The 26621-nt window shown below is 37.0% G+C and overlaps 1 protein-coding gene and 1 long non-coding RNA gene across 3 annotated transcripts; one reads left to right on the top strand and one right to left on the bottom strand.

The window, feature by feature from the left end:
• Positions 1–83: 83 nt before the first annotated feature.
• Positions 84–19947, bottom strand: LOC147522818 (protein NRT1/ PTR FAMILY 2.11-like). 2 transcript variants are annotated; one of them, XM_086595124.1, is made up of 5 exons: positions 19472–19759; positions 19149–19366; positions 16512–16601; positions 1315–1874; positions 84–1210 (listed from the first exon to the last, which is right to left on the bottom strand). In XM_086595124.1, the coding sequence occupies exons 1-5, from the start codon at positions 19566–19568 to the stop codon at positions 307–309; spliced, it is 1869 nt and encodes a 622-aa protein (XP_086451250.1). In that variant the 5' UTR covers positions 19569–19759; the 3' UTR covers positions 84–306. The 2 variants fall into 2 exon arrangements, with proteins under 2 accessions (XP_086451250.1, XP_086451257.1); XM_086595131.1 differs by lacking the exon at positions 16512–16601 and having other exon boundaries at positions 19472–19947.
• Positions 1874–15702, top strand: LOC147522819 (uncharacterized). The gene is made up of 2 exons (XR_015214827.1): positions 1874–11061; positions 14019–15702. It is a non-coding gene; the product is annotated as an uncharacterized LOC147522819 (long non-coding RNA).
• Positions 19948–26621: the final 6674 nt, after the last annotated feature.

Below are 26621 nucleotides of genomic sequence, written 5' to 3'. Positions count from 1 at the left end.
ACTAACTAACCTTTTTTCGTGTGAAAATTGTGAGCCTGGTTCTAAGTGCCATTTTCATATATTTTTTTATGATAAAGAGGTGATTGCGACCAAATCAATATATTATCAGGTCCAGACCCCGGCCTGAAATATTATTGCCTAGCTTAAGCCTAGCCACCTTGAACAATTACAATTTGAGTACTGGAGTATTTTTTTTTCCATGGGTAACAGCGTCAATCACTCTTCCAATGTATAGGTATGTAGTTCGGAAATAACTTGGATTCACACAGTATGCTTGCCATTTTGATTTTCGGAAATAACTTGGATTCACACAATATGCTTGCCATTTTGATTTGAATCCTTGGTCATTTCAATGGTGACAACAACACCACTACCCTTGTATCTATACCACCTAGCACAAATTAGGAAGTATCCGAAATTGAGTATGCCCAACCCGGCAAACATGTAATAGAAGTACTCCAACCTCCCTTCGTTAAGATCGTCTGGTAACCAGTTTCCGGATGGTGAGTGGGCGGTATACCGATGAACTATTGTCACCAAAAATCCACTCAGATAACTTGCTCCTGCCTTGCTACAAAAGAAGAATGATCCAGCTATACTTCTCATGTTCTCAGGGAACTGCTTGTAAAAAAACTCAACCTGTCCAATAATACCAAATGCCTCAGAAAGACCTGCTAGAGAGAGTTGAATGGCAAGCCAAAAGCCTGACATTGATGAAATGGCACCCCCACCGTTTGCAATACCAAGTGTTGGTCTTGTAAGAGCGTAGTTCCTCCTACGCACTTCGACAACAGCAGAAACTAGCATGGTGATTATTGCCAAGACAAAACCAAAACCAATTCGTTGAAGAAGTGTGATACCACCTTCTTTGCCTGTGATTCTTCGGAGATAGGGAACGATAATGCGGTCATAGACTGGTATCCAAATGGTCAGAGCAAGCATGGTAAATACAATGTAAGATGCTGCAGGGACCTCGAAACTCCCCTTGCCGAGACGCCTATCTGATTGAAGAGCTTGAAAAGTTCCATATGTAGTTTGTTGGACTATTGCTGTATAGTAGATTATACCAGAGGCCCATATTGGAAGCACTCTCATTACACATTTCGCCTCTTCCACTTGTTGCATACTACAAAGTCTCCATGGATCAACAGCTGAACCATCTGGATTAATAGCGTCTTCTGGAGTAAGGATTGCGGCCTTATCAAGGAACCTGATGGGTCATTATGTAGGATTAGAGTCATAAACTTGAATTTACTGTATCTTAATTGTCATTCGTACATTACACTATATATATGAACATAGTGCGAGCGCTACCTGAATTGATCAGTGTAAGCTAGCTTGGAGTTGATAGAATTGGCTGGGAGAAAATTAAAGAGGGACTGTTGTGGGCTTTCAGATGGTTTTAATCGTTTTTTCTTTGAAGCTGCCACAAAAACTTGTATGATGCTTATCAACGGGCTGCCTTCTGGTTTCACCTTCACATACATTCTTGAACCCATGAAGTATAGTGCACAAGACAAGACCATTAGCATTGTGGGAATAGCTAATCCAATAGCCCAGTTGATGCTAGACTGTACATAGACAATAAGCGTCACGGACACCATCATTGCAAACGTGAACGTGAAATAATACCAATTAAAGAAACTGTTAATTCCTTTTTTCCCAGATTCTGTCTCAGGATTAAATTGATCAGCTCCAAAGGCCAAGTTACATGGCCTAATACCACCTGCACCGACTATTAAGAACCCGAATCCACTAAGTAGGAATGCCAATTGCCATGGTGTAGGTCCTACGCAGTTTCCAGTGTCTTTGGTTCCACAGTGTGGAGGATGCAGTTTGGAGAATGCGGCTGTAAGTGTTAGTACCAACATTCCCTGCAGGAGATAGGTAAATTACACTCTGTAAGTTCACTAGGCTTGCTGCTATGTGAGTCATGGTGCTTTGTGTTTCGTGTTTCCTCTGCATGCATCAAAGACCATTAATATTGAGCGTGGAAAATGCTCCCAAGAAAACACCTCAGCAGCGCGCCCTTTTTTCTCAAAACAAAATCAAAGAATTTGAAACCATAAGCAAAACAAATGAAAAAAAAAACTAGAATGTTAGTACCAACAATCTCAGTTCAGTTCAGTTCATCATCATCATCATGATCAAAGAAAATGTACTACTTTTCAAGGCTGATGTCACTTTGATTGTTTTCTCTACTAAAGGAAGGAAAGCTTTTCGAGTACTCTGCTGATTCCGGCTATCTTTTTTACTCCCTTCAATTTTCATTTCATTCCATGGAAATCTAGCTAATTCTTACTGATTTGCGTATCCTCCAGTTTTGGGTTATCCAGTTCACGTTTTGGTTATCCAGTTCATGTTTGGGGTTATCCAGTTCGCGACTTAGCGTGTTGGGTTATTTTGTTCGTGTTTATCATTGTTAAGTTTATGAACTGGTTATTTTGTTCATGATCAGCTTATCCAATTCCAATTCTGATTTCCGCTGTTCTGAATTCGTAAATGAATTAGTTGCATCCCACAAAGTTGCATAAGGAAGTGTGTTTGTTATGCGATCTTCCTCTCCTCTCAAATTGTACGATGTGGTGAGACTCCCTGATGATTATTGGTTGGTTAATAAGCACTTTCGTTGCAAAGGTTTGACTCCCATTTTATGGTTCAGCTTAGCTTGTAAGGGTTTGACTCCCTTTTATGTCGTGGTGTCGAGTTCTCTGGTATTTCACAGGCTTTTTTGTTTTAGCCCTCTTATTGAGGAGCTTATTGTATGCTCTTGTCATTGATGGTTCAGCTTTTCTGGGTTTGATTCCCTTTTTTATGTCGTAGTGGTGCCGAGTACGCAGGTGTTTCACAGATTTTTACTCTCTCTTGTTTAGGTAATTCGTTGTTTTTTTTATGCTGTCATTATTTGTTGTGACAAGATGCTTATAGGGAATTACTTGCGATATATGTCTTTGGATTTGAGGGGGAGTATTAGAAGTATTTGGTTCTGCATTATCTATCAAGTGATGTTTGAAGTTTTGGTATAAGGTGCTTATAGATGTGATTGTTATTTTTGGCTTTTGGATGAAGGCCTTTCTAATTGTTTGGATACATCACCCCTAATGTTATGATTGGTCTTTGTTATTGATTCTTGGATCCAACTCAGCAATTTTTCATCGTATTGGTCAAGCTTTTCCACCGTGTGTTGCCCTGGTTCTTGAGCTACCTCTAGTTGAGGTGCATTTGTTTGTGGAGCTACCTCTAGTTGAGGGCATTTATTTGTAGAGCTACCGAGGCATAAAGTGCATGTAGCCTTTATTGTTGTTTTTACCAGGTGCTCGTTCATAGATTTCGCTTGCGGCTGGAGCTTGGAGATGGAGAATCTATCTAACTCTTATCTTTGTATTTGCTTAAGGGAGAGTATTTCTTTGGGGTTGGTATTGTAATTGCAAGTCTGAAATATACACAGTTAGTATATTTCGACTTGAGGGGGAGTGTTGAGATATATATAAGTACGTTATAATACGTGGTTTATTCCCACATTGAGTAGGTAGTAGTCTAAGTATGTGTTCTCTCATTATTTAAGGAGAGTGATCCTGTGTAATCACTTAACTTTTTCTATCATCAATATTATTCTAGTTTTCTACATTACTCTTAAGAAATAATTATTATTTACTCCATTAAGTTCGATGGATTATTAGTGCCATACTGGCACTCAAATCTAAATGTTAAGTTTTTCTCTTTGATTACTTTACCAAGAACAAACCAATTCTTTGTTTCAAATTTGTAATTTTTAATAATAAATCGTTATGGTTTGTGTTGAATATAATTGGTCTAAGCATTTGTTAGAATGTCTCACATAGTCACTTTTATGTAGGTCTGGTGATGGTGATCTTTCACAACATTTGCAACAACTTTAGGTTCGTAGTAATAAAAGTAATGGTTTGTGAATCACTATTGAATTGGACTGAGCACAATAATTTGAGATTATTGAAGAAAACTTATTTTGATGTATTCACAACTAAGTTAGTTGCACTCTCCTCTCTTTCTATTCTTGATAGTGTGTCTACTTGTAGAGTTTCTACTCCTAAGAAGCTCTAATATTGATCATGGATTCCGCCGGTTTAAATTGAAAATTATACCTGTTTTGGTGATTAGAAAACAGATCCTAAATTTTTTAAATGCGTGCTATATTTTTATCATCTAAATAGACCATCAATTCCAGTATACAAGTTTGCTTTTTTATCCAGTTTTTTTATCTATGCAGGTCAAATAACAGATACCAGTGAATATATTCTTAACGTAAGTTCTTAAAGATTTTGAACAAAAACATTCCAGGTATCAAAAATATTATAGCATTATTGATACCTTTTCACCTTTTTCAGAAACATAATACCTTTAGCATATATGTAATAATATGAAAGGAAAGTGAAAAGAACTATAGTATTGCTACCAAGTACTTCCACTTCAACAAAGTAATATATTAACTGTGCGTTTTATAGTGCAGGTGATACGTTTGTTGTGCAGTGACTCCATAAATAAATTATTTTCTAGAATTTTTCTTTCTTGAATGTATGGGGGGGTTTTGTAATGTATTTGGTTTAGTTTGATGCAGGAAGTGTCCAACCAAAATCTTGATTTTGGGTATTTGAAACCCGAGGAAGAGACTGCTCCGTCTGCAATGGTAAGAGATAATAACTTTTGTCAAGTTTTAGAAGTACTTGGAGCTATATCGATTACTTAGAGTCTATGGAGTTGGGTCTAACTGAGTGTCTTTGTATTGTTAAGGCAATGTTCAACAATGTAGTTAAGATTCGTGCACTACAAGAGATGGGACCTTTTGCGACCATATTATTACCGATGCTTTCAAACTATTGCTGATTTACAGCATATGCAACGCTTTTAAGGGTAGCAAATAAATTTTGGTAGTGTACATTGTGGGGCACTAATTGCTACGCTTTTAACAGTTGGTAAAGATATTCCATGTTTTATTTTCTAAAAAAAATAGTTTATATTTTGTTAAAGTTCAATAGCTACGTTTTTAAGCGTCGATAATGATAATATTTATCAGCAACGCTATAAAGAGTAGCAACAGATATAACATTGGCTACGCTTTCTATAACATCGGTCACGCTTTTGTATACGTCGCTTGTCGTGTTTGTTTGAACCCCATTTTAGTTATTTGGCCGCTAACTTTTCACTAAATGCGCCCAATTTTTCAGATATTTCGCGGGCTTATGTGTCCAGGAAAGTTGAAAAATAAAACAACACAAAACCAAAACTTCATCAGTTTGTCTCACACCGCCACTACAAAAACCAAAAGCAAAAAAAAAAGGTTGCAACTTGCGATTTCCAGTCTGTCTACACCACCAGTAAGTCTCTCTCTCTCTCTCGCTCTATATACATCTCTCCTCTCTCTCTCTCTCCAATTGAGAACTTATATGTGTGCTCGAATATATATGCCTCTTTTTTTTGTCTCGTTCTCTACACGGCTCAAACTGCTGAGTCATGACAAAATCACTTTACAATTTAGATTCTCTTACTATTTATAGGACATACTTTTTTAACCTTGTTTCCATATTTCCATATTGTTGCTCAGGTATCTCAAAATTTCTTAAGTTTTTATCTCGGAATTCCTGTTGGCAGGTATTTTAATTATTTGATTATGACTTCAATTGTTACTAATTTTGGGTTTTGTTATAGTGCAAATTATGACTACTGGGGTTTTGCTATAGTGCAAATTATGCTTCGAGTGTTTTCAGTTTTGGGGTTTGGGGTGTTTAAATTTTTTATTTTTTTTTGCTCTCTTAGTGTTGGTTGTATGATCTATGAAGGGTAGTGAAAATTTAGACCTTTCTAATGTGAATTGTTTGCTTCATTTTGCTATAATGTGGGGTTTGTTTTAATGGAGTTTGTTTAGATGGGGTTTGGTTAATTTTGGGTTTTTTTTTTCTTCAATACTCTAAAAATCAAAACTTTCAAGTTTATACTTCAATTGCTCTCTTTGTCTACTGAATTCTACTTTGTTTAGATACTTTAGGTAGAAAAGCTAATGCTTTGTTGCAACCGAAAAATTCGCTGAAACAGTTCTTTAGCGGAAAAGCTAAGGTACTTTTGGGGTTTTTGTTCTAATCACGCTAGAATTTATTTTTTGGGTTATCTTGTTTGATGTGCTCTTGACTATTCTTACAGAAATATCGTTGTACTGTTGAAATGAATTGTGTTGTAGAATCCATTGCTAGATACTTAACATTGTCTGAAATTTGTGAATGTGTTATTTGATTAAGTGCATGTAGGGGGTTCACTATTACTATCAAAACCGAATTTAGTTGACCAATGCATTTTTTTGAGATTAGACTTGAAGTTGTATTCACTTCACTCTATAAAAAAAAATTGGGTAGATTCTTTGTTTGAATATTAATACAAACTCTTGCTCACTTAGTTAAAAAAAAGAATAAATTTGGTCGATATCTAGAAGCACAATAAATCTTGGTCGATATATGACCCTTTTAGTTAAATATGTTATAAAGGCACAACTCAGGAAACATGTCTTGAAGGGTACAGTCTATAATTTGGTGGGCAAAAACTAGAGATGTAATTTGGCAAGGCTATTTTTTTTTTGTCCGCTTTGCAAGTGTAGAAGTAGTATAAGTATTTGATTATGAACTTAAGTTTGGTCCACTCTGTATTTTTTTTCTTCTTCTTTGCCATGATCTGGGACAATCTCTTGAATTATTAATTGACCTGGAATTATTATTTTCTTAGCGCCATCAAGCTTGAGTGAAAATAATAATAATTTGCGGCATTTTTCAAAACCTTCACACCTGAATTTCTTCAATATTTTCAAAATACCTACTTACTTTTAGATAAAAAGTAAATAATATAAAAGTTGAGCTCATAAATTATGAGATATATGGCTTTTGAACAATTGTTATCATTAGAAAAAAAAAATGTAGTGCGGTGATTAACTTGAGTTCATGCACCCTTAACTTTACATTGATAGGGCAAGAGCATATAAAACAATTGAAGCTTTTGAAACTAAGGAGAAATGGGCTAGAGATGCGAACTAAGACTCTATTTTTCTTAGACCCTGGCTTAGCTGACTTACTAGAGAGTAGTGCACTCTAGTTTGTGAATGCTTAAAAAAGCTCTCTTTTTCATCAAAAATCCCGGCTTTCTTGAATTGTTTCAAGTTTTCCATCAGCTCTATGAAAGGAATTAGGGTTTTCATAAAAAATCCCAGCTTTCTTGAATTGTTACCAATTTGCCACCAGCTCTATGAAAGGAATTTGGTTTTTAATAAAAAATACGGGGAAAATGAAACAATGGCACGATTGAACTGTCACTTAGGAAAGGAAATTGACTTTCATCCAAAAATCCTGGTAAAACGCAAAAAGGCCGATTTGAGATCCCATCTACGAGCGGAAATGGACTTGCAGCCTAAAATCCCGAGAAAATGAAAGTTTCGATTTAACATTTAACTTATCACCTCGAATGGCATTGATGGCATTCATAGGCTTGTTTGAAGGGCAAATCCCCTCAAAGGGAGGTGCGGAAGATAAAAACCAGTCTTAGCAATAACCGTTGTTACCCTAGCTATTTCATCAAGCACACGAATCTCACTCTAGAAATGAAATTTCTTTCTTTTTTTCATAGACACCGCGGCCCTTGTGTTAAAGTAGCATCGAGTTGCGCTTGGAAACCGGCAAGTTTCTAGTTTCCAAATAAGTGGTACCTTTCCTTTAGAGTCTGGTAAGTCAATTAAGACTCTGAAGTTGCCTAAATCTCTTCCTTTCCTGCTGCTGCCTTCCTCCCTTCGTCTTCGGCTTTCAGAGTTGTGAACTAACCTCTTCCTTTTGCAGCCAGACATAAAAAAAAGGAATATTGTCAACTAGGGAAATTGGCACAACCAGGCATCTTAAACATTGATAAGGGAAGAATCTGGCTTTCTGGGCTCTCAGAGTAGTGTACTCGCTACTTACTTGGGACTGCTTCCCTTAGATCAGACTGGACTTAGGTTACCTATTTACTCAAACTGTGAATCCTCATAAGAGGAAAGCCCTCAAAAGAGGAGATGCGCTAAAATACAGAGAGGAACGTGGCTCTCTAACCGCGAGTTTATTACTTCTCAGGTATCTTTTTCCACGGGAAGTCCCAGAACAAGGTTTCTATACAGATCTTTGGCCATAGAATTGGTTTACCCGTCTTGAGGCATCCCTTGATCTGCTTGCTCCGCCCAAATCTGTATCAATAGCAATGGCAAGATCAACTACTAAAGGGGTTGTGGCACCCATTTGGCTTTGTTGGCATGACTCCAGGAATTGATCTGAAATAGTAGCCTGCTGACCAAAATGCCTATGATAAAAGAGGTGCTAGCTAGTTTACTTGCCTACATCTTAGAGCGAGGACGTAATCCCCGAAGTTTTTGGCTCTATCAGCAGAAGAGGAGATCCTTCGTCCAGGAGTCCATCTCTATCTTGGTATGGGTAATAGTTATACAGTACCTACTGAGTGGAGGGCTCAGCGAAGCTCGTTGTTTAGTAGTCTTTCTCGTCGGAATGGTTATGCGGTCGCAGTGACCTTAGCTTAGCGGGCCTACAAGAAAAAAGAAATCCGTACCATAACATTAGTCCTTTTAGGATCCATTTCGTTATGATTCTTTCGAGGTCGCAGAAGAACCTGAAGTTGTATCTCTCGGCGTCTCTTACAAGAATGAGTTGATGGCCAGGCACCTATCGCCTTGTCTATTTTGCATGCAATAATGGTGAATTCTACTTATTAACTTGAAAAAGTAAGCAATGAAACTTCTCCTCACCCTGATCGTAGGGACACGCTAGCGCTAACCGATTGATCGATCTGCAGTGTGCTGGTTTGGTCATTAGAATGCCCAATATCTTTTCCAACTCTGTGTTTGTTCTAATTGAATATGCATGCCCTCTTTCCTGTTCATGTGTCCCTTACACCCTTATTTTAGAACTGGATTAGATACTAGAATATAAAAGAAGAAAAAAAAATATACTCATTGGGGTGATGAAATGGTCTCGCGGGTACTCGACTTGGGTCTTTGTATAACTTGCGTACTATATACTACAAATGGTTCAACTAAGAGATTCTTTATAGAAAAAAAAAAGTTCAAGTAGGTGATCCAACTAGATTGCAAATAAACTTAAATTGTTTAAGCTTTGAAATATGGATCATCGTCTTGTATTCTTCGTTTGTTACTTTAAGTGTTCAATTTTATAAATTTAGTCTCTTTGATATATGTCAAAGGGGCTACAAGATATTTTCATTAAATTAGTAATATATACCTTTTCTTATGCGCCCATTATGTATCAGGTTTCAAATATTTGATACAAATTGAGCCTTCACCTATAAGACATAGCATTCAAGATGAGCTTTAAGATACAAATTGTAAATACTATTCTAGATGAGCTTTAAGATACAAATTTAGAATACTAAGATTGCTCATTCTCACATGAAGCACTTTGAGATGGTAGCTTTGCATCTATTCGGCCCATGCTTTTTAGTTCTCTTGTTTAGCTAACATGACTAGGTGTTGAAAATTTGAAAAGTTTAAATAATTGCATTTATGATTTTGACTAAATTTTCTATAATTCTTAGTGTAATTATAGTTGGGTTCAGGCTTGTATTATAGAAAAATTATAGGCACTTAATCAGGAAATTTAGTGCATACTTTATTGACAACCTTTTTTGAGTGTATAATTGTATGTGCATATAGTATCGATAAATTGGAATATATAGCAATAATAAGAAGTGAATGTTAGTGTTTTCTTTTAAAATATTGTTTAAATTGGTGGACAAAAACTAGATTTGTAATTTGACATTGCTACTTTTTTTGTCCATTTTGCAAGTGTAGAAGTAATCTAAGTATTTGATTATGAACTTAAGTTTGGTTCACTTTATAATTTTTTTTCTTCTTTTTTACCATGTTTACAATAAGATTGAGCATTCTTTTTGCGACAAACTCATGAATGTTAATTGATCTAGGATTATTATATTCTTAGCACCATCAAACTTGATAACGTCTGATAGTATCATCTATATGGCTAACACGTGATAATGGGATAAGCTTATAAATACTTTATATGATTTGTTGGTATGTTTGAACCCTTTGGCTTGTTTGGTTGAGTTTTGTTTAGCTAGTTTTGGATATGGCTAACACGTGATAATGGGATAAGCTTATAAATACTTTGTATGATTTGTTGGTCTGTTTGAACCCTTTGGCTTGTTTGGTTGAGTTTTGTTTAGCTAGTTTTGGATGCGAACACCTTTTGAATTCAAATTGATTTTGTTCAATGTGGTAGAAACTCAGCACAAAAAACAAGGCAAATCGTGGGCAGAAGATGATTAATCACCGTGGTGGTTCGAGGTCCTTTCTAAATCACCGAGCAGATAAGGTAGTATAAATCATTTATTATTTTTTAGTAGCCTTCTTTTCATTTGTTACTTTTTCTACTTCAAGATTTTGTATCAACATATTGATGTATCTTTCTAAGCTTGTAGGTTAATGCAGAGACTCAACAAGAGCCCGGAAGGATTGAATTTTATCGCATGATGTACTATAACCCAGGCAAAGGATGGTCTAGCTAGCCCTGTGGCTCAAGAAAATTATGTAATGACCAAGTTCGGTTTTTCTTATTTGTGTGCAATTCTAGTTTTATGAAGAGCATATTCATTTAATACTTGTGCCATATTTCAAATCATAGGATAAAATCTTTGGAGATCTTGCGACTTCGATCCCTACAAGAAGGCTCTACCCCTATGACTGAGGATGAAATTGCTGACAAAGTCTTAGGTACAAAACCTGGTTATGTCATGGGTCTTGGACACGGCATGGATCCACTATCATCCTCTAGTTACAATAATCCAGAGGTTGAAGACCTTAGGAGGAGAGCTGAGGCGGCTGAGAGACAGGCTGAGGAGTATGAGAGACAAGTGCAAGAGCTCACAACTCGCTTGCACGAAAATGAGGGTAGGGTTGAGGAGCTATAGAATTGGAAAACGGCTTCTGAAGCTAAATTGGAGTTTCTCATGGCGCACATTGGGGCCCGTTTTTATGTGGTATGAATTTACATACAAGTGTGGTGATCTTTATCTTTGTCTACGCTATGAAAGTATATTGAGGTGTAATGTTGAGAGTCACATGCATTGGAATGTCACATGATACTGAACTTTATCAAGTTCTTCTACGTACTACTTAAGCCTTAAGGACCTTACCTTTGGTGATTGACCGAACAAATAGGCGTAGATTGATCTATGCCCTTTAATGAATTGAAGGGTCCTTCGACCTTCGTTTGATTCCGACGGCGGCATAGATCTCATGAGACGCACCCACTATTACTACGAAAAAAACCCTGCCCTTATCCTTCGCTACTAGGAGAGTAAGCAACTTCTATTAGCGCCGGACCTTAATTGATCGTGCATGTGCAACGTCCATCAATGATGGTTCATTAATTTCCATTGATTTAGACTCCTTCCCCCTTACCTTATACAAAAAAGATCGAGAGGCTCTGATCAAGACCTGACGGAACTACATGAAACTTAAATTCGGAAACTCCAGCCTTTTTCGACTCACTCTCATATGGCTCGCCCTCGTGCCCTGGCCAGGTCGGTCGGGTCTTTCCCTGTTGTTCTGTTCCGCCACGAAAAGACGACGGAAGAGAGGTCCGCCCGGTCGCGAGGATCCATTGAGAGTGTCTATTGTCTCCGGTAGGGAATAGTACGATCTTTTCCCCTATTGTATTGAATCAATAAAAAGAGAGGTCGATCTTCTACGACCCCTATTGTTTAATCCAATATTGACCGGGGGCGAGCCCGACTTCCATAGGTCCTTGGTTTGACCTCCCCGTAGTGGTCCTAGCTTTTAAGAAAGCAGAGCGGGGCCAATTTCTCATACTTGCTTTCGGTGTAGTGTGCCCCCTTTTGTCGAAAGTGCCCCACCTGTTCATCGGGCTGTTGGCCTACCAAGCACTTGCTGCTGCTCTTGCCGCCCGCCAAGCGGAATGCTCGTTATTCTTCGTCTCTCTGTAGGGCCCCCCTCCCATTGCTCTAGCCATAAGCTATGGCAGCTCCAGCTTGCACCCACGAGGCCGCCTGCGAAATCGAGGTGGGGCTCGGTGATCACCCTTATTCAATTACGTAAGGGGTCTTTTCGCTTTTGCCGGATCTAGAGAGATACTACGAAGTCTTCCATCCCGATTCCATCGCCACGGCCATCCGGTTCACCGGTACTACCAAAAAGTCTCATGCTTACGTTCTTCATTTACTAATGTAAGTATTATCTCGGACCATGAAGACCCGGTGCGTGCTTCTAGTTTCCATTCCCATCATCATATTGATGATAAATCTCTTGGTGCTCTGCCATAAGAACTTGGAGTCCTTATCATGGTAAAGGTAAAGGTAACGCTGTGATTCTTGCTCAAAAACGGACCCGAATGCATTCGAAAGTATTGGCTCATCCGACCCGGCATCATTCATGAGTCGCCGTTCAACCGTCCCTCCGAGCCGGGTTGAAGAAGTGCCATGCATGGTCGCCACCCCGTCCTTTCTTTCTCTCGGTCCCAACGCAGAAAAAGTCGCCCGGGGGCGAGAACAACCCATAAACGTAGGCTCTTAGATGTTAGTTCCGTTAAAGGCCAAGAGCAAACGCGTAATCCACGACGAAACTACATTCCACTGTGATGGTACGGAATTCTATCTAAGTCACTACACCTAACAAGTCTTCAGCCCCCGGGTATCTTCTTCTCATGTAGTGTAGTCAGCATCCGTAGTTTGCTCCCTAAAGACTAAAGAAAGAATGGATAAAAAAAAGGTATATACGCAACAGGCTATGCCACCCATTACTTATGAGGGAAGTCGCATCCGTCCCATCGCAAGAATCTACAATGTCATGATCACATTGGTTACCCTTTTTTCTTTGGTAGTTCAATGGACGGTCGCCCTTTTTTCTTTGGTACTTCACTTATTCTTCTTTTTCTGATCGAACTAGACTAGGTAATACACTCCACTAAGTTGCTCTTATTGTTAATTGTCAGAATAAGATAAAAGAAAGACTAGCCTCAAGCAATGTGATCCTGCTCTATATCTTTAGAAATGTTACCAATGTGATCCTAGCCTCAAGCAATTCATGAAGACACAAACTCACAGAGTTATACGTAAAAGTATAGACAAAGTTCAAGAGTTTACCTGGTGCTAAGCCTCGACATATAAAATTTTAATATGCTCTTTTTCTCAAGTGCAATATGGTTGTTGCAATAGTTCCTTAGCAGTTCTAGCATTACTAGTTGGAAACTTTGAAATGCTTGGGAAAAACATTTCATGTGTGCCATGCTTTTTAATATATATGACCTCCAACATTCTTACTAGGTAATAGTGCTCTTTACTTTAGTTCTTCTTTTGTAGAGTAACACCCACTCTATACTTAATTTCTTATATTGCTTCAACCTAATTTTTGGTTTGATGAGTTGAGACGTTGAAGTCTCCATTGAATAGTGTCTGACATGTTTCTTTATAACATTGAGTTGAAGTGATTAAATCAGGAACCTTTATGTGAGATAAAGTGGTCCGTGGTGGTGAGTGAGTAACGAGTTGTATATGCTTGATTAATGTGTAAGTACATAGGACTAAAAGATAATTGTGTGGATGGTGTGGTGCTGTTTTTTGGCTTTTGAAGGAAGTAATATACATACTTAGCGAATGGCGTGTCAGAGAACTCAAGAAAGAATGGTCTGCAGTGGCCTAGGACTTTTTTTTTTTGATAATTGGTGGTTGGGTATATTTTGCACCATTCTAGAAATATTAATTGGAACCATACAAACTTTGGAAGCTAGTTTCATAGTTAGAAATCAACACAGGTTCGTAGCGAGTTTTTCTCGAAATGACTAAATGGAATATTGGGTATTAGTTATTAGTTGTGTGGAATTGAAAATCATTTTTAAGCGTATATTTTGTCACTTAAACTCTACTTGCCATTTCTTGGCGCCCTCATATATAACTAATTTTCTTTTTTGGAATTGCAGAATGGTTCAACTTCGTGAGTACTTTGCAAAGATGGACTGTTAGGGTTGAAAAGGATCGAAGACGATTATAAATGCAATATTTAGCCCCAGAATTTTGAATGATATTTTTTTTTGCAAGCTTAGGAAGGATATGTGATTATTGTAAACATACTAGCGAGGCTCTGTGGAAATTATTTTGGATATTGTGACACTTTTCTACATTTGGAGCTTATGAAATTAAATATTTTGTTAGTTAAATGTTTTTGAGTATGTAAAGTTTTCTTTAGGCATATCCCTGATAGGAGAAAAGATCTTCTCCAACACATGCAAATGGTTGCAAATATAAAAGTGTAATTGCTAGCGTTGTAAATACGTAAACCATTATACATGCAAATGGTCCTTTTACAACCCTTACAAGTGTTGCTAATACTATCTAAAGAATAATATCAGCGTATGCAAATAGTACAAAAAATAGTTATTCACCAACGGTACTAAAGCGTAGCAAATAGGAACCCATCACCAACTCTTGTAAACCGTAGCCAAAATAGACAATTAACAACGGTTACGAAAACGTTGCATATATAGAACCTTTTGCAACCCTTAAAAGCGTCGGAAAAAATTATTTAATACAAATCATCAAAATAAGAAAAGAAAATAATAGAACATTAGCAACGCTTAAATCCGTAGTTGAAGCATATGCTTTTTGCTACGCTTTGCTTCGTCGTTGGTTATCATCTTCGTCGACATCAATTGCAACGACACATCGACGCTTTATAAACCGTTGCTAATGATCTTTTGCAACGCTTTGGGTTTCTATTGCTACGCTTATAAACGTCGCAAAAAGACTCATCTGTTGTAGTGGTGGTAGCATACCATATTTGTGTTGGAAAAGGTCTAAGTGCGGAGTTGTTATCGAGAGAAGTGAGTACAATGCCTCAAAACAAATGTGAGTTATATATGTCCTTAAAGTTGGTTTCTCTCCCTCACAAAAATAGGTTTATCTCTCTCAAACATTAACCCAAAAGAGAAACAAAACCCCAATTCTTAGTTGATTGCTTACTCTAAGATGAACGTTTAAGTATTTCACTCATTATATGCTTGTAGATGGTTGCATATGGATATGGCTGCTGGGTGTGGAGAGGGGACCATGTTGATGTTTTTCCGGCGCCCCTTGATGTTGGCCGGGCATCCTGCAAATCTTGACTTTGAGGAGAGTTTGGTATGTGGAAGTTGTTTCTTGCTTTGGGTGTTGATGAATTTTTGTTTTTGATATTGGGGGTTGTTAAAAAAAAATTTGATTGGTTTTTAATGTAGGGATTGGTTAAATTTGTGATTTTTTATTAGGGTCGGGTATTCACAAACAGAGTTGCTTCATAAAGAAAAAAGTACGTGTTTTTAGTAGAATTAGTTGATTCCACATCGATAGAATCAATGTTATACCTTTACGGAGACATAGGAACGCTAACATATATATATATATATATATATATATATATATATATATATATAAAAAGGACCTTAAATAAGTACCAAATCTAAAACACCCATAACTTCACCTACAAAATTATTTAAAACCTAATCTTTTGTACATATGATCTACTAACCATAAAGAACATCTCTACAAAAATTCAACTCGTTTGATATCCTCTAACTTAGATAAAAATTGTTGTCCACTTTTGAAAAAATATCTAATAGTTCATAAATGTCTAGTTTTTGTAATTATATTTTGCCAATATTAAAAATTGTCAAACAAATTGAATTTTTGTAGAGATGTTTTTTATATTTAGTAGATCATATGCACAAAAGATTAGGTTTTAAATCATTTTGTAGGTGAAGTTGTGGGTATTTTAGATTTGGTACTTATTTAAAGTCCTTATTTAAGGTCCTTTTTATTTAAATATATATATATATATATATATATATATATATATATATATATATATATATATATATATATACAGTCATTCTCTAAAAAGTAGCTACTTAAGTTAACTTAAAAAGAAATACATAAGTAAAACTTCAGCTAGAAAATGAATTCAACCCTAATATTTTGTGGTTATGAAGCACTCATCATAAAGATTATCTCTGCAAAATTTCGACGCATTTGGAAACCTCTAATATAGATAAAAATTGTTGTTATCTTTAAAAAGAAATCTAATGGTCCAGAAATGTCAAGTTTTTGCAATCATTTTTTGCCAATGTTAGAGATTTCCAAATGAGTTGAAATTTTGTGAAGATGATCTTAATGTTAAGTATATCATATCCACAAAAAATTAGAGTTGAATCCATTTTCTAAGTGAAATTTTACTTACGTACTTATTTTAAATTAACTTAAGTAGCTACTTTTTAAGAGAATTACTATATATATATATATATATATATAAGAAAATTTGAACTTTACTATTTAAGAAAGAAGTTACTTTTTATCGACAAATGTGTTGGGAGCTGAACTAATATATTGGTGATGGCTACAGAATGCTACTCAGAAGAGTCAGAAGGTCTTTGTGTATGTACCTTCAGAAATTGCTGCTCATGAAGGTGAGGAAATTGGTATGTTGTGAGATGAAAGTTCATTCTTCCATCAATTTCCATACTCTTTATTTGCTGCATGAATTATATATTAGTAGATGCAAGTGAAATCAGAACATTTTTTGTTCTCTTTTTGGTGATTTCACTTGGTCCCCTATTCTTGGCGCTCGATACAACCATAAGCACTCTTGCCACAGAGGTTGGCAATTCCTATCCCGAGGCTCCATGTTTAATAGATAGAAGGTGAAGATTTAGTTTTATGTATTTTCAACATTGCCTTTGTCACTATAGGTTACAGGGAAACTTGTGGTTTTAAAGGGTCTAGATGCACGACTTTGAGAAATATGTGGTTATATTGGTGTCCCAAGATTTGTGTATCAATTAACTATGTAGGATTTCTTCCTACACTTAAGTTTTGAGGTAAATTTTTAAGTTGGAAATGTTATGATTATCTTCTTACTGCCCATTGTTGTAAACATTGTTGTGTAGTTTTCTCTAACATTATGAAGGACACCCAGATTCAAATACTGGTTGATTCTAATCAGCAAGAAGTTGTCCAGCAAGTTCAGGTGATTCTGTTTTCAGTAGCTAAATGCTGAACTAAGTCTCTTTCCATTTGTGTTTAAAATCATTGTAGAGCCATATATCATCTGACCTTCTCCTACAGTCATAAAATTTTAGAAAATTTAGCTGTCTTTAAAGTAATTTTTTTCTAAACTATCAAAGAAATTTTACAAATAGTAATAAGTTTTAAGTATTGAAAGTTAATCGCAGTATATCCTATAAGGTTTGTGTCACCTTAATTAGTTTCCTTTGCGGAATTCTTATTTTGATAAAATCATTGATTTAAAGTTTCTCATGAAACGATAGTGAGCTTAATTTGATTGGAAACAAAGCATTATAGAAATCATTATAACTACCTAAAGCTAATTGTGATTTTGATTTTTGAATGTTGCTTTTATTTGCACTTATATTTTCATATCATGATAAAATATTTAAGAGGCCCTACTTTCCTGTTTTACTTCTTGATTCATTGTTACTTTTTAAAACTTTTACATTCTAATATGAAGTTTTTGTTGTGATAATTTGGTTAAAATCTAATATTTGTCGGTGTTTTCTCTCAACGCATCTCAAATTTCTTAAGAACAAAAGTTATCAGGGTTTTTATAAGGGCATCTCCAATGGGGGGTGTAAACCGTATAGAGTGGAAATTTTACACTCCAAATATAAAAAAACTCTCTCCAATGGGAGTGCTATACCATAGGTAATAGTGTATTAGCTAAGGGCATCTCCAATGGGGGGTGTAAAATTACACCTCCACCTAGGCTCCACGTAGGTGCCATTAGGATTTTACACCTCTAATTGTATAATATTGTACAACTCATAAATATCCACACTCTATACTCTCCAATGGAAGAGTGTAAAAAAAATAGATTTTAAACTCGGACGTCACTCCAAGTGACGTCCCTCTTTAATTTAAACTGGGGCGCCACTGGAGTGACGTCCGAGTTAAAAAATAAAGCTTCAAACGTGTGTTGAAGTGACGCCCGAGTTTTTAAGTTAAACAGACGTTATTTTAAGTGACGTCCGGGCTTTTTATTAACTAATAGCGAGAGGAGGAATTCCGATCCCCACCTTCTCTATTAGCTAATACACTATTACCTACGGTTTAGCACCCCCATTGGAGAGAGTTTTTTTATATTTGAGGTGTAAAATTTCCACTCTATAAGGTTTACACCCCCCATTGGAGATGCCCTAATAGAGAGGGTTAGGAATTCCCCCTCTCGCTATTAGTTAATTAAAAACCCGGGTGACACTCGAACTGACGTCTGAGTGAAATAATTTTCGGACGTCACTTGGAGTAACGTCCCTTTCTAATTCTAAAGTAATTTTTTAATTCGGACGTCACTCCAAGTGGCGTCCCAGCTTTAATTAAAGGGGGGACGTCACTTGGAGTGACGTCCGAGTTTAAAATCTATTTTTTTTACACTCTTCCATTGGAGAGTATAGAGTGTGGATATTTATAAGCTATACAATACTATACAATTAGAGGTGTAAAATCCTAATGGCACCTACGTGGAGCCTAGGTGGAGGTGTAATTTTACACCCCCCATTGGAGATGCCCTAAGGAGAAGCTCTGGTCCACAACTCCACACGGTATGTCCGTATCTACGCACTCACTAACTCAAAAAGTTAAAACTCGCTTGGACAAGATTCAATTCCACTTATAAGTCTTAACAGTGGTCGTAGACTCGTAGTCTGTCACTCTGTCTGTGGAAATAAGCTCTCCACTTTTAGACCCCAAACTTATCTCTAGAAAAAGATAGGTGCGTTGGAAAAAAATATGGTCAAATTTTTACCAAAATCTGCAGTGTGTGCTAATTTATTTGTGAATCTAGTAAAAAAAGTCATGGTCTCATGGATTTATAGTTGCTTTTCTGCTTAAAAAATATGATCAAATAATTAACTCAAAAGTAACTATAAATCCGAATCCGCCAGCAAGATTTGTTGTTATTATTATCTATACCATTTCATAACGATTAAGGGTTATTATTATGACAACGCAAAGAATGTAAAACATATATAAAGATGAATGAATTTGATCGATAAGGGAGTGAGTACCGTGAGAGAGGAGATGGAAGCAAAACCCAGAGTTTTGTATCGACCAAAGTAAGCATCAGAGAGAAAAGCACCTAGAAGAGGTGCAAAATTGGTGGTTCCTTGGAAGACATTTAGAAGTGTTGTGGCTGTTACACTCTTCATGTTGAACACAGTAGTGAGATACACCACCAAGTTTGATGAAGTACCAATTGTTCCAAGTTTCTCGAATGTCTCATTCCCTGCATCACTTCTCAAGTGTCACTTACACTAGTATTAAAATTGTACGAAAAATAGGCAAAGCATAAAAACAACTTTTGTATGTGTAGCTTAGCTACATAGTTTACCTATGATGAAGGGCATGACTTTAACACCTCTATGATTAAGCTTTGGCTTCTCTACTACTTGCTCCACATCATGAACTTTCTCACTATTCTTCTCCATCTTGGGATCTCTCAAGCTACTTCTAGTTCTTGGTGGGCTGTTTTTTATAATAATGTGAACAAATGAAAGATGTGCAGCGCCAAATAATTGAGAAATGAGAGATCCAAGGTTGAATTTGGTTCAAACCTTCTTAAATATGATAGAGACAACACCTATCAGCTCATATTACATAAATAGCTTCTCTTCTAGCTCCTGTCTTCTTTTGCTAATAATATTTGTTTCTTGTGCATGTTTTCTTTGTAGAGTAGAAAAAGTCTTTATGGCCGACTGGCCCAGGAGATGATACAGAAAGGGAGTCTTACAAGCATCTAAATGAGACTGGGGATCGTAATTAATTGAGACGAGTGGGTCTATATATCTTTGATGATAATTGTTGTTTGTGGTGGTGGTGGTCTTTTAAGTGTTAAATCATGTTATCATTGACGTCCAGCTTATAACATTGTCGCTTATTGAATCTGCCTAATGTTATTCAACATTGTCGCTTATTGAATCTGCCTAATGTTATTCGTTTAACATTGTCGCTTATTGAATAACGTAATAACATTATAATTCTCTTCCCCTTGAGTAATTTGATCTTTTGAGGCAGTGCTTAAAAAATGAGTAATGAACTAAAACACTCGACAAGGAAGCACCTTCTAGGGTAACACAACGTGTTATGCTGATAGTGTAACACATCAAATCAGGATAAGACACATGGATTATTACAATCTGTTGACAAAGTCAGTCGGTATTATACGGAAACAAAGTTAGAATAATATTTTTCAACAAAAAGGGGCGGGAAATAAAAGACGGAAACGTGAAACATTAGGACTACAGCAAATATTGAGCATTTCAAATGCCACCAAAACCTCGTATACTTCCAAAAATCTCAATAAACAATAGCGGTGAGGACTGAGAAACTTCCATGTTTTATATTGTGCATGATCATCCAAAACGTTGCAAAGCAAACTTTCTTCTCAATAAATTGAATGACGTTCATACAAAATGCTTCGAAAATAAATATCTCAAAAATTGTTTAGAACAGTCCTAGCTAATTTAGGATACCACCAACAATTACACGTGACAAAAATTCCTCAAGATGCATATTTTCAGTCCGGTTTCAATAATTGCCGTCGTCCAACACCATCTTACTGCCTTTGAATGCAAAATTGATGCTCGCCAACTGGTTTTTCAAATCCTAAATGCCCAATATCACTCTGTTGAGAAGATGTCAAGTGCCCCTACATTCGTATATCACAACACAAAAAACTATTAAACAAACTGCTAAAACATGAATATATTGAGTACATAATTAATTGAGTTTGTTGCCCAACCATTAGTAAGGCCTGAAATTCTCCCATCTGTGGGTGGTTAGAGTTGTTTGTCTTTGAATCTAGCATCATCTGCGCACCAACAAACAGTTGCCTAAAAAACTGTAAAGTCTTGAATTATTATTAAGGGTATTTTTATAAATTTTATATTAAATCTAGGGTCATTTATGTAAATTGGTCATCGGGTTTATATTTCAAACGTACGTAACTTACTGAAACTTAACTCCGACTCATAAGTCACGTTAGGTAAGCGACCCATATGCGAAAATTTAACAAAATGTCAGTTAGCGGTTTTCTGCGTTCGAAGTTGGCACGAGTTAACAGCTTACACGCATGAGTGGGTTATTGTTATAGCCTGCGGTGGGATAGAATATAGAAGATTAAATTTAGCGAGATGGGCCGGAAAAATAATTATGACGCGACGTCAAACGAGTTGGTAGTTAGGAGTATTAGGACCTTAAGTCTAATTGGAATATATTGGGCTTGGGCCTAAATATATCGGCCCAAATAGAACAAACGAAATCGCGAAACAGGAAAACCAAAAATCGCGAAACCGAAAATCGCACTTAACTTCTCCTTCTTCCCCAATTCGACAATACCCAAACCTTAGGAGAGAGAAACCTGAATTCTCCCAATTCCCATCGATCCAACCCTCAATTCTTCACACTCAAACCTAGAAACACTAAAATGAAGTGAGAGAATTCGAAATCTCTTGGAAATTCGAGCATCCCGAAGCCAAATCGCGGCGACAGGTGAGTGAATTCCTCTCCAACCGATTCAACCCAAGAATTCGAACAACCAATCCCTAACAACACTCAAAGCAAGTGTGGGGATTCAAAAACGTTTGGAATTGGCGTCGTATTTTCGCGAAAGGTGAGTTTACATTCGTTTCAAATAAATAGTTAGCTTCAATTTCGATTACTTGAGGGTGTAATGATGAAATTGATTGTATTGGGGGTGTTGAAGGTCGGCAGTGGCAGTTTGGATGAGCTAAAGTGGAGGGAAATAGTGGTGGAGCCGAAAATTCTTGGAGTGCGTCGGGTTTTCGCGAAAGGTTAGTGAATTTCGCCTACAAATTGATAGTGTAAACTCGATTTCGAGTTAATTAGTGGTATTTGATGAAAGATAATTGAATGGGGTGGTTGTTATGTCGGCCGGCCGGTGTGGTGTGGCGATAGAGTGGAGCGATTTTTGGTGGAGCAGCGAGCTAGGAGCGATTTTTGCTGCTGACTTGGTAAGAATTTGGTTATTCATTGCAAATTCGAGAGATTCATGTCGATTTATAACTGTTAATGTGAAGTTCGAGAGATTCATGTCGATTTATAACTGTTAATGTGAATTTCGAGAGATTTAATATGAATCGAAGGGCGTGGGATTGGTTGTAGTTGAAATTTGGAATTTGAATTGAGATGTGATAGGATTGGCGTCGATATGAGGGCCTGCCATGGCCGGAAATAGCCGTAGAGACCGTCAGAGTAACAGTGCCCGAAATGGCCTATAGCTCTGTTGACAGTAGTTATAGAAAAAAATACCCGAAACCAATTTCTTAACGTCGATATTTCTTCTCGGCTTACGCTAGATAATAATTCCTCGTTGTTTGATCAATTCTAACAACCAACGTATATGTATATGCTGTTATAGGAGTGAATTCGAGTTGATTCGGTTAAGCGGGCTCGATTGGGTTAAGTGGGCTTGAGGAGAAGGAGCTTGCTAAGGTAGGAACCTACATACCAATATATAGTCTGCTTATTTTCATGCATGATTTGAATTGTTTAAATAGGAAATAGATAGTTGCGTATCAACCATGCATGTATATATGATATTCATGATTTGCACTGTATTTCCTCGATATAAACTGTATATATAGATAGCTTTCGTGTGAAATGGTTTTTTTGGTAAAATCGGGGTAGCGGAGATTTGTTTTCTTTGTTAAAAGAGAAAAACTGGTTTTGGGAAGGGTTCGCGTCTCTTGTCTCAGTAAGGAGACAGAGAGATGGATTTTGTATGCGGGTGAGGATTACCCGGTTGTTTGTAAATATGTGTGAGGTTCTGGATTGTCCCCGGGATAGAGTTCGTTGTTATTTACGATGATTCGCCATTTGGGAATCATCGGTTGTCATTTACTATGACTGGCCCGTTTGGGAGTCATAGGTTGTATGTGATCGATGGGGGACATCCCGGAACTCACACATACAGGACCAACAGTTTTAAAAGAAAATCTAAATATGTATCTATAGTATTTGGAAAACAATCGGTAATACGAGTATATATATAGATATTACTATGCTTATCACGAGGGGATTTAGGAAAGGAATTGTGAATTCCTAAAAAGAAGGAACTGTTGTCGAAATTCGGAGGAGCTGAGGTTAAGCTCTAGATTCCAACCGTGGTGTACACCTTCGAGATGGTGGGCCACCTTTAAAGGGATGCATCACTGGATGTAGTCCGGGAATTCCTTTTCTAGATAACCATGCTTGTACGTGTCACGCTGTATGGTGATTAGCTTGTGTGGGGTTACATGCTACCTTGATGAGGTTTAGGCGCCGAGTGAGAGTTTAGTCCAGTCCACGGATGTGTGTCGGGGATCTGGCGATCTGCGGTCGTCGAACGGTTGACCACCGTAAGTTAGGTGACAGCCGTGTGGGGGTTAGGTAGTCACGGGGGCACCCGAGCCCTAAAAGCTTTGGGGATTTTGTGTGTAATGAACACAACAACGACATTTCAGCCCCCGCGGTAAAAATCGGGGAAAACAACGGTGCATGGTTCACACCGAAAAGTCTTGAACCGAGATTGCCCTGTGGATCAAAGTAGTACCGTCGTACCCTCACCATTCTAATAGGATGCAGCGGCCACAATAGTTGTATGATGATTGTGAAAAACTATATTTTGTATATCAATGAAGCATGTCGAGATGATTTATGCTAGTTAGTGATGTATATATATAATCACGATATTTGAATACTTTTATGGAAACCCTGCATGTTTTAAATGTTTTCTATAAGTAACTATTTATTGGCTATGTGCGTTTCTATTGGGCATAGTTGTTTGCTCACCCTACTTAACATTTCAGACAAGCCAGTTGCAGAGGAGGTTTTCCCTAACCCTAGTGATTTGGGAGGATTTCCTTATGCTTGACGAGGACAAAGTCAAGTTCATACTTTTGGTTGTATAGAGAGACTAGTTTCTTTTGTTGTATATATAGAGAGCTAGGTCATTTTGATGTAATAATCGTATTTGGCAACAGTGCTCCCTTGTTTTGTAGATATTGTCATATCCCTATAGTATTTAAAGTTAAGAGTAGTATATGTGGTTGTTGGATATATATATATGGTTGGAAGAATGAATTGTGAGATGTTCAGGGGTTATGACAGGTTTTATGACAGGTTTTAGGGTTTACGAATGTTGATTAAACAAAGGAAACTCTGCCGAAATTTCGTTAGAATTGGGTGTCAACCTCGAGATTCACTCCTCATCCTCGGGATGTGCCGATGTGTGTGTGGGGTCTCGGGGCGTGACAAAAACAAAATAATATTCTAGTGTTCTATACATACAACTTACAATTTACAAACCTCAATCCTCTCTTGAGTGCTGACTAGATTACCAACATGTGGTGTACATGGAGATGAAGATGGTGGTATGGGCTTCGACCCATTCTTACTATTTTTCTCTTGCCTTTGATCTTGTTTCTGTAATAAAACATGAAAAAGGGTGATGGAATAACATAAAATCTAATAAAGTAGTCATGCAATCAAGAAGAAGCGCATCATGCATGCATACCTTTTGTCGCTTGGGTTTACGAATTTTTTTAGACAAGTTGGGCAGTCTCTTAATTTTCCTTTGGCCTACCATACCAACGCTCTTAGACCAAACAGGATCTTGCACTTTAACACCATCGTCTGTTGCACCTGGTGGTGTTGATGTTGGAGTATTACTCAATTCACAACCTTCTACCTATTTAACTTTGTTCATTGCTTTTGCCAGTGCCTCTAATGCAACTTTATAATGTTCTTTTGATACCACCGCTTCTTCGACAAACTTAATAGCATACTTATAAATATTGTCATGTCATTGCTCCGGATTATCGCTTTCAACATCATTGGTGTCACACCCTAAGTTTCCAGACAATATTTAAAACAATTATATTTAATTATCTAGAAACCCGGGGTGAAACAAAACCCACCATTTCAACTTGGAAGACAATATAGTTCCGTTTTCCAAAACGGCGTGTAGTTTCTTCCCAAGTAATATTTCACCCCCAATATACATTCCCGTTTTTCCAAAATAACTCACAACATAAACACCACTTACATTCCATTTATTAAATGCACATATGATAACCTAATTAAAACTGAGTTTGGTATACCTTACCTTTAAGCCAACACGTCGTCTTAGGGTAGGATATTTACGTTCCTGCAGAAAAAGATTAATAGGTCCTACCCTCCCCCAAAAAAACGAGTTAGAAATCACAATAAAAGGATTTATCTCAGCCAGTCAAATCTCCATTCATAACCAAACCTCATTTAAGACATTTAAGTCTAATTGATATAACCTGGTGCGTCCCGCATATTCGGGAAATACCACTTATCATAATACTTATAGCAAGGGTAGTCATTCATATGACATCATTACGTCATAAAGTTTCTGCGTGCATAACCGTAAATCTCAGACTATCACAAGTCATTGATATTTTCGTAATAACATATCAAGTTATAGTCATTTCGCAGTCACATAGAAATCACAATCATTTACTGAAATTATTCACAGTCACACCTCACATCCATAACATCACACAATTCATATACTTTTACTTAAAAACCACTCGTCTACTTATGAGAATGGGAAAATATCACACCCAAGGAGTACATTCATCCCTTGTGAGTATCAACTCATACAAACCACGTAAACATTTCTCATAAGAAATCATATACATCATATGCAATAACTCTAGCACACGTAAAATCAACATTTTTACTTTGCTTATTAATTATCTTGTTGACTCATTTATTCAGAGACACAGCCCAAATTTTAGTTCCTACTCCACGATTTGCACTACACACATTTGCCAAATCACACATATCCGTGTGCCTCACTCACACCGAGTACCACTACAAGACATATGTCCCAAACGGGATATCGCCTCCAAGAAACATACTTTCATCTTGTAAACTCGTAACTTGTGAGTCACAGCCATCTATGGGCTTTCCATACACATAATCATACACATAATCACAAAGCCTCTTTTGGGCATAACAAAATATCAGGTCATTCATGGCACATTCAATGAATACCTTGGGTCATTCCCGCAATACCTATCATAACACTAACGGGCCATTCATGGCACATTCAATGAATGCCCTTAGTCATTCCCGCCACATTCAAGGAATACCCAAACCTACATTCCAGTACATTCAAGGAATACGACCAACCCAAGAAGGCTTAATACCTTAGTTCCTCTCTAGGGCAGTCCAAACTATTGGGTCATTCATGGCACATTCAATGAATACCCATCTATCACATGACATCACAAGTCATAATATCTCATTACCAAATCCTGAGGCGTGGAAAGTTCTAAAGGTGTGGGCGACACATTAAAACATTATTATCACTTATAATTATAGTAGCATTACTCATGTCAAAACCGACCACACATGCAGAGAGTCATTTTCGCGCGTTAAGGCAAATCAACCACTTAAATATCATTGAATATAAACAGACTTATAATCAAACCAATACAATTTACATA

The sequence above is a fragment of the Coptis chinensis genome, chromosome 1 (genome assembly GCF_015680905.1).
Source record: "Coptis chinensis isolate HL-2020 chromosome 1, ASM1568090v1, whole genome shotgun sequence".
Taxonomy (NCBI): Eukaryota; Viridiplantae; Streptophyta; class Magnoliopsida; order Ranunculales; family Ranunculaceae; genus Coptis; species Coptis chinensis.
This window is presented reverse-complemented; position numbering and strand designations above follow the sequence as displayed.